The sequence below is a fragment of the Schistocerca piceifrons genome, chromosome 4 (genome assembly GCF_021461385.2).
Source record: "Schistocerca piceifrons isolate TAMUIC-IGC-003096 chromosome 4, iqSchPice1.1, whole genome shotgun sequence".
NCBI lineage: Eukaryota > Metazoa > Arthropoda > Insecta > Orthoptera > Acrididae > Schistocerca > Schistocerca piceifrons.
The window spans coordinates 558,443,224-558,461,133 of NC_060141.1; the positions used below are offsets into that span (position 1 = coordinate 558,443,224).

Sequence of the window (17,910 nt, forward strand, 5' to 3'; positions counted from 1 at the left end):
ATACACTTGTAACGTCACGAGTAAATGCACAATAACATTCGTTGTTACACAGCCCACAGTATTGGAGCCGGAGGCTGTGAAAGAAACAGCCACTTGTGTCTTAGCCAATGAGTCATGTACACCTGCTACTACAGCAGCGTGAGAACAGCTGCTGTGTCACTTCTTAGCGACTGTACATTCACCACCTACAAGAACCTAAATAAATGATATCAGGGTGTATACGTGGACGAGGGAAAAAAAATTCCCGAATTTCCCGGTTAAAAATATACTTTCTCCCAGATGAAAATACACTTTTTCCATGTTAAGTAACAGCATACTTTTCCTTGGAACTGTAAAACTTATCAATCCTATCAATGGTTGTGGTTTTATACACCAGGGTAGAATTTCCGGGCACTTTAGAAAACGAAACTCAGGGGAAACAACACGTCATGGAAAGATGTCTGATGTGCAGCAACATGTACATGTACTCTGCATATTTTCGTATTACGAAAGTATAAATTCGAATTCCAACAAACACCGCATGTTATTTTGCGAAGAATTGAAATCGAGATAGCGATGCGCTTTTGTAAGCCAGTCGTAGCTCATGTCAAGCGATCTCGCCAGCCAATGACAGCAGATATTCAGAGCATAGGACACGTGATGTAGTCAGTCAATAGCAACATCACTGTTAAGTAGCACAAACACACAAATAGGAAAAGGTAACAGTTTAAAATAATATGCATAGTGTTGCTACAAGAAAAGAAAAGCTTTTACGTATAATATTGGCCTCTAAGATTAATAAGCTGCAAGAGAAGCTAAGCTTTCACACATACTGTTGATATTTTTTTAGTATGTTACACTTTAAGATACATAACACAAAAGTGCCAGTAAAATTTTTAACAACGACATATATGTCTGATCTTCTGGGCTCGAAAATATTCTAAATGGTTATCGTCAAAGATTTTATTTTTCTATGAGAGTCAAACGCTCTGTGATTTAAAAAATTCATCCGACATTCGCACACAGAGTTCATTTTGCGTGAAAAGAAATTTACTTTGAAAGTAATGCTTTCCAAACAACCATTCGGAATATTTTCTCGTGACCTGTTAGAAATAGATTCGTTTCAGCAGTTGCCAGATAGAGCCAGATAACAGGCGTCGCTGCACTTGCGCATCTACGGTGACGCAGGAAGCCCATACGTTCGTACGTGTAAAACATTCAAAGATCTTACATTATGTCATAAAAGAAACAAGACATTAGAGGATACTCCAAGAGCATGGGAATTTTGTGAACCATAATAAAATGCATCATTCGGCTCAAAGTGCACATTCGTATGTCCAGATTCAGATGTAAATTTTCTTGGAGTACCAGTACTGTATTATCTCATGATTGGTTCTTTATTAAGGCATAATCCCATACGTGCTAGAAGATGAAAATGTGAACTTGAAATGCAGCGAATAGTTGAAACTAGCCAATAGTGTGGAATGAAACACTTCGTTCAAATAAACTGACTGCCTCGGCAGAAAAGATTTCTTTAACAAACTGACAAAAATAGCTTCATTGTTCTGCAAGGCAATTCATGCTTGACTGTCAGACAGGTGGAAACAAAATAAAATCTGAAACTAATTACATATTTTAGACTTCCGTAATTATGTGAATGTATTTTAATTCACTTGATAGCTCCTGGCCACAGAAATCCAATTTGTTTTCATTTGATGTGAGAGCAATAAACGAAGAGGAAACAGCAAAATCACTTAACGTAAACACGGGTCATGGGTAAGACATGTTATTTGGTCTTAAGTCTGCCAAAGTGCAGTGCCACGCCTCTTCACACAGCATTCTTCCATCGCATGTCTCTGTATTTCGCTCTGTGGAATTCAAACATGTAATATTTTGTAACGGGTGCCATCAAACTATATTCATGCCAGTGGAAATTAAAATGTCCTGTGGTACCTCTCCTGCTCCCAATCGTCCGGTTTGATATCCTGCCCCTCTTTAAAAAAATCTCACAATTAATACTGGATGGGATTATTTGTAACTGGCAGAACAAGAACTCTTCAAAAAATCTGCAGTCTTTACTGCCTATTAGCTAATAACGTGCTGTTTTGTGTGACATAAAATTAAATATAGGGTACATAAAACGAGTAAAGACAAGAGACAAGCACGACAGTAGAACACATTTCTTCAGTCCTTAAGTCCTAGCTTTTTTCCCCCTCTCTAATCTTGCTACAGCTTTACATGATGTGCTTTCCTTTCTGCGAAAGAATCTATTACCCCATCAAAGTTCGTCAACGTTTTGCTACATGAAAAAACCAAATGTCGTTGTCTAATACTAGAAAAGCTGTTGATACAAATAGTACCCAAGACTGGTGTGGTTTCTCAATCTGATTACATGTATTTTGTCACTCTCTGCTAGATAAAATGAAATACGCCAGCCTAATCTTGCAGCAATTGTTACACACACCAAATAAATGAGACTGTTTTGGCACAAATGGTCATTTTTATAACACCACAGAATATAATTTACGAAGTACCAATGTCAAATGCCTATTAGGCCTACTGCAAGCAAAAGTTTTATGTTACGAAATAGTTTCACATTTCATTCATACTCTCTAGCTTCTGAAGTATGAGATCGAAAAGTAGTAGTACGAAATTTTTATATAAATTTGAAATTGTCATATTCTTCCGTGATTTGTGTGAGTCCCGGTTTCTTCTCCTTCCACGTTCTAACAAACAATCTTGTCATCACTAATTCTGTAACTATTCCTGCCAGTGTCAAAACTTATTCTTCGGTTAACTTCATTAACCCTGCTACAATCACCGGTTTACCTACCCCGCATTTATTCTCTGGTTAGGGGTTGTTACATCTTCGTGCAACACATTTTCCGCGCTACTCCCAGAATAGAACTTTAGCGGCTGCTAGCCGCGGACTGTATTACTGGCCCTTAGAAGTGTAGCGGCCTGGTCAAAAATTTTCTGTCAAAATTTCATTTTCTTGGATACACGGAGGAGACAATACGCAGTCTTTGTTGCCTGTTATTCCCGTTAGTCATTTATTTCCACTCTGGTAGTCTGAATCTATGGAATTCGCTAATAGTTATAACAACGCTGATTTGTAAACCCAGTCAACCACATAAACAGCAATTGGCATTCACCTGTTTGGCTTTATTCTGCTCAGCTTGTAAAGACTCGTCCCCTTTTGTCTGCAGGAAAGTTTATTTCTAGATGTGATGGGGCTTCCCCTAGCAGAGACATCACGTACACTATGCACGCATTCAAAAATCAACTTACGATTCTTTCAGAAATCAACTTTGAATTTGTTCAAAAACCAACAGGAATGTTTTCAAAATCATGTGAGTAATCGATAGACCAACATGCGCTGGTTGTTAGGCGCTTTGTGAAACAAGGCCTTTTTCCTCAATAATATGAATTTGGCGCCCCGCCCCCCCTGAAACTGCCGCCTGGGGCATATACCCCAGTTTGTCCCCGCCCCCTAGTTCCAGGCCTGTTGCACATGCATGAATCTGGCAGCTTAGGCACACCAGTAAAATTTTTCCGTATAGCATCTGGCTGCCTGCTGCTATTGCTTATAGAGCTAACTGCCATACATCTGTAGCCAGAAACGGGAGAAGGTACTACTCATATGTGACTCAACTGCACATGCGCATAAGCTCACTCACAACTGCTCAAATGAATCTGATGTAAACAGTTGTGACGTCACGCTCATCGGAGACAATTTGTTGTTATGAAACACTGCATAGTCTTCCTAAAGCCTTTGCCACATTTTGCTGTTGGCAGATGCTTGTATGAGAACTGTATTTTGTTGTTGTGTATAGTGCATTTCCTTTGCAACTTCAGTTTTATTTTCGTTTTTTTCTCTCTCGTTTGTTTTTTATTGCTGCAGTATTATTCTGCAGTAGCGAGATACAGTAATATTCTATGTTAGAGTATTGGTTCTTATCAGTCAAAGTTACAAAAATTTAACTGAAAACTACAACAATGAAAAATTCCCGAGTTTTTCCCGGTTTTCTCCCGGATGAAAAAATTCCCGGGTTTTTCCCGGATCTCCCGGATCGTATACACCCTGGATATTAAATATTATTCAATCATTTTCAAAATCGGTACACTACCTTCTGACATTCAGGAGAAGATTGTATCCAAATTTCAGCTTTATAATTACCGTAGTTTCGGAGATAGAAAAAATTGCTAAAAAAGTAAATAACCGACACTTAGGGAACTAAATTTAGTAAGGAAGTATAGTAGTTTATTTTTTGGTATAATTGGAAAACATAAACAGAACTATCAGTGTACAGAATTAATTAATTGAGATTTTCTATTAAAACTTTAATTATTTTTCGTTTTCGTAATATAAAAATCAGACAATATTATTATTTGTATCTAATATTGTTGTGGGAATAAATGTGAGTGAATGAGTGTGTGTACATGGAACATTCATCATATTTAAATATTGCATTATATACCGTCTTAAGAAACCTGCAAAAGTTACACAAGCCTGTCGTGGGAAAATGATGTATGTCTAGGTGTGACTGCTATTGTAACAGAGCAGCCAGAAAGTCAGCTGGAGTATTATCTGTATCTAAAGGATATTTCCAGATTTAATGCCTTTTTGTTTTCATTTATTAAATATTACTTTAATATTTGTATATCAGAATGACGTAGATGCGTCTGTATGTAAGGATTGGTGCAGGCCAGTTTTGGTGCGAGTATGATCATGAGCGAGCATTCTGATTGGCAGCGAGTATGGTTAGCCAATCAGAATTGAGACGGTTCCCGCTTGTTACCTGATAGTTATACGGGGAGTGAGGCCACAAGAAGGGAGTCTCTCGCTAGCTCTGAATGTGGACAGTCATGTTACGAGTGGGAGTCACAATAATGTGTAAAATGAAGAAATATTGAATTCCTCGTGTTTGATACATGTCGTGACTAACGTAGTATCCGCATGGCATGTTTCAGTATTCAACCACTGAGCATTTTGGCCAGCAATTTCTTTTTTTGAAATCCGCAAGAAGGAGCGAAAGTAATAACTCAAATTAGTGGTGAAATTAATGACTGTGAAAACGTTGTTTAATTCCGGTCGGGTTTGGACAGATTTCTGGCTGCTGTGCATATGAATTGAGTGTATCAGTGGTGAACAAAAAGAAAATAGCCAATAGTTTAAATGTGAACTGAATAGTACTGTTTCTTTGGCTGGACAAAATAAACATTTTTGTGTGGGAATTTCAGACATTATTTTCCACAAGCCAATCCATTTTCTTATCGTCTGATAAATTTTTTAATGACAGGTTTTCTACAGAACTTTATTTCATTACTAGAGTTGTGCGGCCTCAGTAATTGTAGATATTAGCTGGTGTTTTTTATCAATGCTGCTTTGACATCATCTTGTAAGTACCTACGTTGCCGAGTGAAGGGCCATTGAGCAGACGCCGTTCTGAGGTAGGTGAATTTCTAATATGCAGCCTGCACAGCAGAGTAAAACACCGCCATGCTGCACACTGACATCCATCCACACTATGAACTGCTGAACATAACTCATTACAAAAAAGTTCCTATCAGCAAAAAAGCAGCAATCCAGTTTTGATATTATCAAGTAAATTCACGTCTTAGCCACCAATGCACCATTAATAACAAGCCCGTAGACATTATCTCCCTGCAGTAGTGTTTGCTGAACAGCAGCGGCTGAAATAACTCCTGTTGCCCCACTGTTTATTTGAAAAGTGAACAGTTTAATTGCTGCGTGTGAGACGTCTTTCACTTGCTCTTGCAGGTGACCTTCTTTTCAGACAACAATGGCACAGGGATATAACATATTACATAAAAATTATTCATAAAACCATTACAAACTGTGCTCCCACTTTGAAAGCAATTTATTTGCCCTTTTTGAAACTCATATAAATTGTTTTCTTTACCTATGAAATCAAGAGAAAAAGGCATGGACAGCATTTCAGTTCCTTTGCATACCTATTCCTCATCCACACTTTACATTACGTCTGTCATATTTAGGAGATGGTCATAATAATATGGCATGAAAGTGTAGATGTAATATCCCACCTGATTTATTTGTAAACCCCAACTTCAGAAAATTTAGGATTTTTCTCACAAACACAACATGCATAGAATACATAGTTGTAATGCCAAGTCAGACGACTGTTCAAGGTCTCCTTTATATTTCTTAATAAATACTTACTTCAAATCCATTTACAGCTTTTTCTTTCAGTGTATCACTATGCTCCTCCACAATAGTACACTTCTGTTTGACAAGCAGTTTGGCATCTTTTATTAGATTTATTAAATGCAGTGAGCGGGAACGTACTTCTTCTGGACCTTGTGGAAGAGGTTACAAATTAATTACTAGTAATATTTGGAGGAAGTACTTGTATGTGGATTGGGGCCTCAAAAAATGAACTAACCACCATCCAAAACAACAATCACATGCAACACCACAAATTGTTTAATATTTAATATTCCACTGATAAATAATGAAAGGCTTAAAGGCAACCATTTACAATATACAACAGGCAATGATCAGTTGATAGGCACATAATATGAATGTTGTTATGGTTTCAGACAAGTTCCTCATCTGAAATAATCCCCCCCCCCCCCCCCCCCCCCCGCCTCTCTCTCTCTCTCTCTCTCTCTCTCTCCCCCTCTCCCTCTCTCTCTCTCTCTCTCTCTCTCTCTCTCTCTCTCTCTCTCTCTCTCTCTCTCACACACACACACACACACACACTTGACTGAGAAAAGAAGAGTGTAAATATAGAGTCAGTGAAGTTGGGGGGGGGGGGGGGGGCAGAGGGACAAGCGTGGAGTTGGGTGTAGGACAGGAACTAAAGGAGACTGACACCTGCAGGATTGTGGGATTGAAGAAGGGCTTGTAATCCAATCTGCACATTTCAGGGCAGCAGGTATTCAGGAGAAGGATCCAGATGGAATGCAGAAAGTAGTTTATTAGTCTCATTGCGTACAGTTACAAATCAAAGATTCTTGTACTGGAGACACATCAAAATTACTTTTAAAGATGAAATTATAATAATTAACATATTGAAGCAGGCATTTCTGAATTTTTAGACATGGACAATTTAACAGGAACATATATAACACTTACAGACATTTTGCAGCTTGCACTACAGTTTATGCAATATATTAACAATTTATTATACAATACATTATCTTAATTGTTTCTTTTCTTTAAAAATTACCAAACTGCCCTGCATGAGTTCTTCAATTGAATAACAACATTTTTCCACTAGTGTATTAAATAACAATTTTTATAGTGAGTCAAACTGCATATTTAACAGATTTATGTTGTTTACTTTAGTGTAAAATTTTAATCCAATGTACAATGGTGTTTGAGCATAAAGTTTTAAGTTATGAGAGGGAAGTTTGAAACTGTGTCTGTGATAAGTAATGCAACTTTGGTTGAAATGAAAATTGTCAAGTGAGTTTTGATTTTTATATATGAAAATAAAAACTTCGTAAAAGCACAGAGAAGGAATGGTTAGCATTTTTAATTTTTCAAATAATGGGCAACATGATGTTCTTTTTCGAACTAAACATGTTTCTTATGATTCTCTTTTGAAGTGTAAGTAATTTCAGGCTGTTCGTAGAGTTTCCCCAGAGAATTATTCTGTATCGAATTATAGTTTCAAAGTAGCTGTGGTAGATTATCTTCCTGGTGTCCATAAGGGTAGAACCAGATAAGACATTCATCACATAAGCTACGCTGTTTAGTTTGTTTGCTAAGAAGTCTACGTGTGCCTTCGATTTAAATTTTTGTCAAGGTTTAGACCTAGAAATTTTACATAACTTGCTTCAGTCATTTCCTGATCGCCGTGCACTATTTTTATGGGAGATGCTGATAGTGTTTTAGCACTGAACTGCACTAATTGTGTTTTTGTGCCATTGAGTTTTAAACCATGTTGCTGAAACCATAATTCTAAGTTTCCCATTTATATTTTCCACAGTATCATGAATTTGAACATTTTCAATTAAAACCGAGGTGCCATCTGCGAATAAAACAGAGTGAACATCAATGTTTAAAGGTAAATCATTTATGTACAGAAGAAAAAGATAAGGCTCTAAACTTGAGCCCTGCGGGGCCTCTGTACAAATCTTTTCCCAGTCCGAGAATGATTTTTTTCCATTTGGATTTAGAATAACTATCTGTTTTCTTTCAGACAAATAAGATTTGAACCACTGTAATGCCCTGTCCACAATCCCATATCTCTCTAACTTGTGTAGAAGTAGTAAGTAATTGACCAAGTCAAAAGCTTTGGTCAAATCACAAAAAATACCAGTGACCTTTTTACCCTTGTCTAAAGCAGAGCTTATCTTTTCAGTGAATTCCCTGATAGCATTTATTGTATTTTACCTTTTGAAATCCAAATTGATTTTTAACTATAATATTTTTTACAAGAAAGTTTTCAAGATGTTTTGCAACAATCCTTTCTATTACCTTAGCAAAAACTGGCAGCAGGGAAATAGGGTGGTAATTTCCCAAGTCATCTGGTGAGTCTTTCTTAACAATGGTCTTATTTCAGCATATTTTAACACATCCGGGAAATGTCCTTCCTCAAATGACTTATTAATACTTTTAGCTAATGGATGAGAAATTATGTTATAAACAGCCTTGATTACAATGGTTTGAATTTCATCCCACCCAGCTGATCTTTTGGGATAATTCTTTTGAATGTTTTAAGGCTTGCATTTTGTTTTATATTTACAGAGTTGGCATTTACCTTGTCCTGGTGGGCTATGATATCTACTTCTGATTTCACCAAATTTATGAAAAAATCATTGAAAAAGTTTGACATTTGAAAAGGATCTACAATTATATCATTTTTAATTCACATTTGGACATTTTATTGGCAATTGTTCTTTACTCCCAATTCAGATTCGATGACAACCAAAATTGCCTTTGATTTATTTTCATGTTTACTAATATGCACGTTGTTAGCCAGATTTTTTGCTGCCTGTATAACTTTTTGAATGTGTTCTTATATCTCTTTACGTACTACACAAAGTCAGCATTTTTGTTATGTTTTAACTCATTTTGAAACTATATTTTCCTGCCACTAGAAACTTTTATTCCTGATGTAATCCAATTTATTTTACTGGTCACTCTTAGTCACCAGGCTTGAGTTGGGAAAAGTTTCGTTGAAAGCCTCTAGGAAACAGTTTAGGAATTCTCTTTGCTAAAGCTCCTTTTAAAACATTGCATTCAGCAGCATGTTCTGCCACTGATTAGTAAACTCTGCTGTTGTCCATGAAAATAAATTAAGAATGTTTACATATACTGATCATGTTACAGCACTTAAGAGGCCCAAAAGCTGAATATTACATAGCACTTGTATTGTGTGACATTAACAATATTTACACCAACTGGATCTACGGTACTATGTAACTAGGTAATGGATTAGACGTAGTTTGTCACAAAAGATTTTGTCGGGTTCCTTACAAAGCAGTACTTTCATTGTTACGAGAGCTTTCATATTTACTCGTAAATTATTGTAAATTTATCTTTCTGAATAGTGGACACCTTTTGGGGACAAAGGAAATGCCAGTAAGCCTTAATGTTTCTTGTTCTTATTCCTACAACTGAATTTGTGAACTGAGTTGTTAGTTACTGAAAGGAATGTATTATCTGAAATAAATTTATTTATGATTAAAAATACTACTCTGCAGGATGGTCTTAACCCTAAATAATTCACTTTACATGATTTTGGATTCAGAAAATATTGGCTTGGTTTGTAGAGTTACCTTAACCCTTCAAACCATTTGAAATTATGGAAAGAAAGCAAGCAAAATATGCGAGATTTTTATTTATTTATTTATTTTTATGTCACCAATGTTTGACAGCAAGCACACTGCAAATTATTATGTGTGTTAAGCGTTTCAATAATTCTGTGGAATGCCTTTCGCCACTGAAGTCACCACAAAATTTAATGATTTTGTCCTCCACCATCTTTCAGTCATCATAATTTTTGCTTATGGTGGGTGGAAATCTCTAAAATGCTCTGGAATGCATATAGCGAGCTTTTTCAAATTTTATGACAATGAGTTGGCTACAAATCATTCATTAATGTCCATGGAAACTTTCATTAGCAGCCCTTTCTAAAACTGCACTTGACTTGCTGTTTACCATAATACAAGGTTATTACAAATGACTGAAGCGATTTCATAACTTCACTGTAGCTACACTAATTGACATACTGTTACAAAACTCAACGTTCATATAGAAAAATTCAAAAATTTTGTAATGCTGCACCTGCACCACAGATTTCTGCCACAAAAGTGCAGCAGTGAGCAGTTAGGCAAGACTGCAACAGGCGCCAAGAAAGTGTATGTTGTGTTTGAAAAGCATTCACATAAGTTTACCATAACAGTGCAACGACACTGCAGAATGAAGTTCAACAAAGATCCACCAACTGCCAACTCCATCTGGTGACAGTATGCACTGTTTAAAGCTTCAGGATGCCTCTGCAAGGGAAAATCAATAGGTTGGCCTGCAGCGAGTGAAGAAACGGTTGATAGTGTGTGGGTGAGTTTCGCATGTAGGCCACAGAAGTTGACAAACAGCACAAACAGAGAGCTGAACATATCACACCCAACTGTTTGGAAGATCTTAAGACATTGAGTGAAGCTGAAGCCCTACAACTTGCAACTGCTACAAGCCATGACTCACGATGACAAAGTCAGATGCTTTGAATTTTTGGCACAATTACAACAGCTTATGAAGTTGATGTCTTCTGCGCAGTCTCATGGTTTAAAGTTTACGGTCTCTTTTTCTTCTGCAAAATTATAGATAATGAGCTTCTTGAAATGCTAGAAAATTGGCTCATTCTGCAGAGCTCCACCCTAGTTGAACATAATGAATTCCTATATAGGAAATTGAGAAACTGATGGATTGGTCATGGTGGAGTTGATGATCAGTAATTCATCCCATGGCCTCCATGCTAACCCCATGCGATTTTTTAATGTTGTGTTGTGCGAAAGATTCAATGTTAACACCTTCTCTACCAGCAAACCTACCAAACTGCAAGCATGCATCAACAGAGCTTTTTAACAGACTGGTAGCGACATGCTGTGCCAAACATGCAAAGAACTTGATTATCAACTTCATATCTGCAGACTACGTAGTGCAAAGCCCTGTGACAATATGTCAAGTAATATAGCTGCAGTAAATCTGTGGAATCACTTCAATCATTTAAAATGACCTTGTACCTGCATGATCTGCAAACTAAATAAGATTAGCATTTGAAAATGTAACTTTTAACATCTGTCTCATAAAACATTAAATATATTATGTGTGATGAGATGGTTAAGATACCACTTACACATAAGCTTTTCTAAAATTTGCTTAGAAAAATAAAATTGACCAGAGGTTCAACAGCATTTCTTGTATTCTCATCTTATGCCCCAATGTTGTCATATGAAGCATTTTGCCCCTCGAGGCATGTCTTGTGGGTCATCCCAGAAATATGGGTTGAAATACATGAATGGCTGCTACCAGCTTTTGCCAGTGACCAATGTGTGTAAAGTTTCCTGTTTGATTTCTTCTTGTTGGTACTGACCAGCAGACATGATACTGTAGCTGAATGTCCATCTTTTCCGAGATGGCTGCAGGGCTCAGCTGTTTGATACAGGTTGTCAAATAAAACACCTTTCAGCTGTCTAGCTTCCAAACTTACTTTATTTGGCTATCAGTGTTGGCGATTTACTATGCCATCTTCAGGCCCCTGACCAACATGTAGGAAGATTCCACCTTGTTTCTGTTCACAACAAGGGCCAGCACTCAAATACTGGCATCTGTATATTTCTGCTTGCTATAGTGATCACTTCAACCAACAGTCAGCAGATGATGGTTGAAGCGATTGCTATAGCAAGCAGAAATCTACATATACCAGTATTCGACTGCTGGACCCTGTTTTGACCAGAACCGAGATGGAATATTCCTACACATCGGTCAGGGGCCTGAAAATGGCATAGTAAATCGCCAAAACTGGTAGCCAAATAAAATAAGTTTGGAAACTAGATGGCTAAAATGTGTTTGACTTGACAATCTGTGCTACTACAGGGATTACAATTTGTGTTGACAATGTCTATGAGCTAAAAAAATTAATATCATGACCAATAAGAAAGTGGCAATGAATCTGCCCAAGTGAAGTTGTGTGCAAATGGTTTTGGATCACTAAAATGCATTATAATTGTCCAAATAACATGCTCAAGAGTTCATGATGTAGTAGGAATAGGGTATTGCTGTACAAACAACAAGAGTAACTTCATCTCTATGTGCAAGGCACTACCATCTTTTCTATGGCCCTCCACCTGTTCCCTCCAATGGATAGGCAGTTGGAGCAGTGGAATGTTTACTAGCGTTGAGTGGGTCAATTTATTGGGATGTAGCTTTTCTGATACTAATGTGCCATTTGATTTCATGTTATCTTTTAATCTGAAAATGTCGAACTTCTTAATCAACTAAATCTTTTAAGTGATCCTAGTATGTTAGATTATTCAAAGATCTGTAGAACATTGTAGTAAACTGTCTGAATATTTCTGCAATCAGAAACATGCAGTGGGTCCTTACTTGGAATTCATGCAATAAGAGAAGCAGAATGGCCCATCCGTACAGGCCTTAGGTAACAGATTTTAAGGGTAATTCTACTTCAGATTGTTGCAAGCTTCAGATTGGAAATATAATGTGCAAGCCTTTACATACAGTCATTAATTTGTGGCATCATACTCTGCTTTGCTCCAGTAATGAGATACTATCTCAGGCACTCACATGACCTATCACTGGATAGTGTTTCGGGTAATTTGTAAGTGTACATGAAATCATCCAACGCTGAGTCACAGAAAGGCACAACAAAAAGACTGTTGGAAAGTTAGCTTCTGGCCAACAAGGCCTTTCTCAAAAATAGACAACACACACACTCATGCAATGCAACTCTCTCTCTCTCTCTCTCTCTCTCTCTCTCTCTCTCTCTCTCTCTCACACACACACACACACACACACACACACACACACACACACACACACACACACACGAATACCGTCTCTGGCAGTTGGAGCTGTGGTCTGGTGTGTGGCTCCAGCTGCCAGAGACTGTGATCAAGTGTGTGTGTGTGTGTGTGTGGGGGGGGGGGGGGGGGGGGTCTATTTTTGAAAAAGGCCTTGTTGGCTGAAAACTGATTTTCTGACAGACTTTTTGCTGTCTTTCTGCAACTCAGCATCTCCGCTATATGGTTAGCAGCAACTATCCTCCTCATTATATTGCTGCATTCCATTGTTTGAAATCATTCAAGTAACTTATAAGTTGTTTTATGTGAAAACTGCAGTAGCAAAAGATAGAGACACTATAAAATTATAAAATGGAATATGCTCTAAACATACATTATCCACCGTCCACAACCTCCTCCACTACTTTAAAAATTGCTAACAACAGTAAAAAAGCCAACATTGTATCCTCAGCTTATAAATTATCACTGTTTTCATCAACAACAGGCATGTCAAAATCAGACACACTTGTAGCCAACTCATGCTGGCAATGCAGTCCTTTCTTCCCAGCATATGTGGACTATTATAACAGATGGCTAACAACTGCTTACTCGAAAGAACAGGGCGTGCACATTGTTAGGGACACTGACAAATTACACTATGTCATCGAAAGTATCTGGACATCCTCAAAAACATACGGTTTTCATATTAGGTGCATTGTGCTGCTACCTACTCCCAGGTACTCCATATCAGTGACCTCAGTAGTGATTAGACATCGTGAAAGAGCAGAATGGAGCACTCCGCAGAACTCACGGGCTTCGAACGTGGGCGGGTGATTGAGTGTCAATTGTGTCACACTTCGGTACATGAGAGTTCCACACTCCTAAACATCCCTAGGTCCACTGTTTCTGATGTGACAGTGAAGTGGAAAGAAACACATACAGCACAAAAGCGTACAGGCCGACCTCGTCTGTTGACTGACAGAGACCGCCAACAGTTGAAGAGGGTAATAATGTCAATAGCTACTACGAACAGCATAATGAACGCATTATAGTAGCCAAGATAGATATGAATCCCACACCTACCACAGTAGTAGAAGTTTATATGACAACTAGCTCCGCAGATGACGAAGACATGGAAGAAATGTACGCTGAGATAAAAGAAATTGTTCAGACAGTGAAAGGAGATAAAAATTTAATAGTCATGGGGGACTTGAATTCGATAGTAGGAACAGAAAGAGAAGAAAAAGTAGTAGGTAAATACGGAATGGGCGTAAGGAACGAAAGAGGAAGCCGCTTGGTAGAATTTTGCATAGAGCATAACTTAATCATAGCTAACACTTGGTTTAAGAATCATGAAAGAAGATAGTATATGTGGAAGAGGCTTGGAGACACTGGTTTCAGATATATTATATAATGATAAGGCAGAGATTTAGGAACCGGGTTTTAAATTGTAAGACATTTCCAAGGGCAGATATGGACTCTGAGCTCAATCTATTGGTTATGAACTACACATTAAAACTGAACAAACTGCAAAAAGGTGGGAATGTAAGGAGATGGGATCTGGATTAACTGAAAGAACCAGAGGTTGTAGAGAGTTTCAAAGAGAGCATTAGGGAAAAATTGACAAGAACAGGGGACAGAAATACAGCAGAAGACTGGGTAGCTTTGAGAGATGGGATAGAGAAGGCAGCAGAGGATCAAGTAGGTAAAAAGATGAGGGTAACATAAGAGATACTGAATTTAATTGATGAAAGGAGAAAATATAAAAATGCAATAAATGAAGCAGGCAAAAAGGAATAGAAACGTCCAAAAAATGAGATTGACAGGAAGTGCAAAATGGCTAAGCAGGGACAGCTGAAGGACGAATGTAAGGATGTAGAGGCATATATCACTAGGAGTAAGATAGATATTGCCTACAGGAAAATTAAAGAGACCTTTGCAAAAAAGAGAATCACTTGTATGAATATCAAGACCTCAGACAGAAAACCAGTTCTAAGCAAAGAAGGGAAAGCAGAAAGGTGGAAAGAGTATACAGAGGGTCTGTACATGGGCAATGTACTTGAGGGCAATATTGTGGAAATGGAAAAGGATATAGGTGAAGATGAAATGGGAGATATGGTACTGCATGAAGAATTTGACAGAGCACTGAAAGACCTAAGTTGAAACATCGTCCCGGGAGTAGACAACATTCCATTAGAACTAATGATAGCCTTGGGAGAGCCAGCCCTGACAAAACTCTACCATCTGGTGAGCAAGTTGTATGAGACAGATGAAATACCCTCAGATGTCAAGAAGAATGTAATAATTCCAAACCTAAGAAAGCATGTGTCAACAGGTGTGAAAATTACCGAACTATCATTTTAATAAGTTATGGTTGCAAAATACTAACATGAGTGCTTTACAGAATAATGGAAAAACTGGAGAAGATCGATTTGGATTTCATAGAAATGTTGTAAGATGTTGTAACCTGTTGTAACTGTGTCCGGAAAGGTCGCGGGGTGGCCGAGAAAGCGTGGTGGGACCAAACGGAGAGCGGCCCGTGAACAAACAAACGAAAGGAAGGGGCGGACACGAAACAACGATGGACGATAAAGAGAGACCTTACAACGACAACATGCAAGAAGCAACGGAGTGACAGAGACAACCAAACGAATCCAAGATGTCCACTAGTAAGGAAAACCATAAATGGTAAACACGATGTCTGTTGTTGAGGCGAAGTGTCAAGACTCACGCAACGATTAGGCTACCTGTCTGAGAAAGAGGCAGGTGCTTAAATACTCTACCGGGGGCCCCACTATTGGCTGCTGGAACCACGTGTTCCACTGTGCCGCCCTCACACTAAATGCGGGCCAGGACACGCGCACCGCAACAGCTTACGGCGCGATGGTGCAGTGACCTCTAGGGGTCTTCGACGTCCATGATGTCTGTCGGGGATTCAAATTCCGTGGCGCACAGTACCAGAGAACACATGAGGCAATACTGACTCTAGGACTTATCTTAGAGGATATGTTAAGGAAAGGCAAACTTATGTTTCTAGCATTTGTAGATTTAGAGAAAGCTTTTAACAATTTTGACTGGAATAATCTCTTTCAAATTCTGAATGTGGCAGGGGTCAAATACAGGGAGTGAAAGGCTATTTACAATTTGTACAGAAACCAGATGGCAGTTATATGAGTCGAGGGGCATAATAGGGAAGCAGTGGTTGGGACGGGAGTGAGACATAGTTGTAGCCTATCTCTGATGTTATTCAATCTACATATCGAGCAAGCAGTAAAGGAAACAAAAGAAAAATTTGGAGTAGGAATTAAAATCCATTGAGGTTTGCCGATGACATTGTAATTCTGGCAGAGACAGCAAAAGACCTGGAAGAGCAGTTGAATGGAGTGGACAGTGTCTTCAAAGAAGGATATAAGATGAACATCAACAAAAGCAAATCAAGGATAATGAAATGTAGTCTAATTAAAACAAGTGATACTGAGGGAATTAGATTAGGAAATGACACACTTAAAGTAGTAGGTGAATTTTGCTATTTGGGGAGCAAAATAGCTGATGATGGTCGAAATAGAGAGGATATAAAATGTAGACTGGCAATGGAAAGAAAAAGCGTTTCAGAAGAAGAGAAATTTATTAACATTGAGTATAGATTTACGTGTGAGGAAGTCTTTTCTAAAAGTATCTGTATGGAGTGTAGCCATGTATGGATGCAAAACATGGACGATAAATAGTTTAGACAAGAAGAGAATAGAAGCTTTTGAAATGTGGTGCTACAGAAGAATGCTGAAGATTAGATGGGTAGATCATGTAACTAATGGGGAGGTACTGAATAGAATTAGGGAGAAGAGGAATTTGTGGCACATCTTGACCAGAAGAAGGGGTCAGTTGGTAGGACATGTTTTGAGGCATCAAGGGAGCACCAAGTTAGTATTGGAGGGCAGCGTAGGGGGTAAAAATCATAGAGGGAGACCAAGCGGTGAATACACTAAGCAGATTCAGAAGGATGTAGGGTGCAGTACTTACTTGGAGATGAAGAAGCTTGCACAGGATAGAGTAGCATGGAGAGCTTCATCAAACCAGTCACTGTACTGAAGACCACAAAAACAACAACAACAAAAACAACATGAATTCTAAAGGTTCATTTTCAAAGCCATGAGACAGGTCTTCTAGCATCAGAAACTATTTCATAGAATAATCTAGAACTATGTAATCAATACGTGGCATTACTTGGGAAGGAATTTCCTTCCCCTCAGTTTTGCAGATCTTATTCATTTCTTTTTGTTGTCTGTCTATGACAACCTCAATTCTGATTCTGATAGAGTGCAGAAGCAAGACCAGTTCATACTTAGTTACATGCTGTCCGTAGACTGTGCCCTTGGTATTCACATGTAAAATTATCTACCAATGACTTCAAAGGTATAGTACAGGGTGACACACGGGAGACGGATGGTTTTGAATTGCATAGTACTGAGGGCGCAGTGGTGGGAGGTGGTCATGGTGGGGATAGTTCTGACCCACACAAGACATCATTTCATTTACTCAGTCACTATGGAGCAGTGAGACTTGCAACATCGAGTGTTTGTCTATGACAGTTTCATGAAAAGTGGTGAGTCTATTAATGCTACGCAGTGATTGTTTCATGCGCAGTTTAATGTCGGTCGACATGGAGCTGTTCTGAGCCATAACACAATCTTCAGAGGGGTGGAAAACTTCAGATCAACTGGAAACAAACTGGATAAGAAGCATCCTGGCTTGAGACACAGAGTAACGACACCAGAAAATGTTGAAAGGGTAAGGCGAGCGGCAGTCAGAAGCCCAGGATGGTCAGCTAGGCGTCATGCTAGAGAGTTACGAATCAATCGTGAATTGGTTAGATGAATTTTGCATAAAGAATTAAAATTCCATCCCTACAAAATGCTC

At 38.4% G+C, this 17,910-nt stretch overlaps 1 protein-coding gene across 2 annotated transcripts in view; it reads right to left on the minus strand.

Moving 5' to 3' along the window:
* LOC124796275 overlaps positions 1–17,910 on the minus strand; it is a 165,640-nt gene that overhangs the window by 78,916 nt on the left and 68,814 nt on the right. For both annotated transcript variants that reach the window (XM_047260391.1, XM_047260390.1), the window contains exon 6: positions 6,185–6,321. In XM_047260391.1, the coding sequence (XP_047116347.1) occupies positions 6,185–6,321 (137 nt within the window). The remainder of the gene's footprint in view (positions 1–6,184; positions 6,322–17,910) is intronic.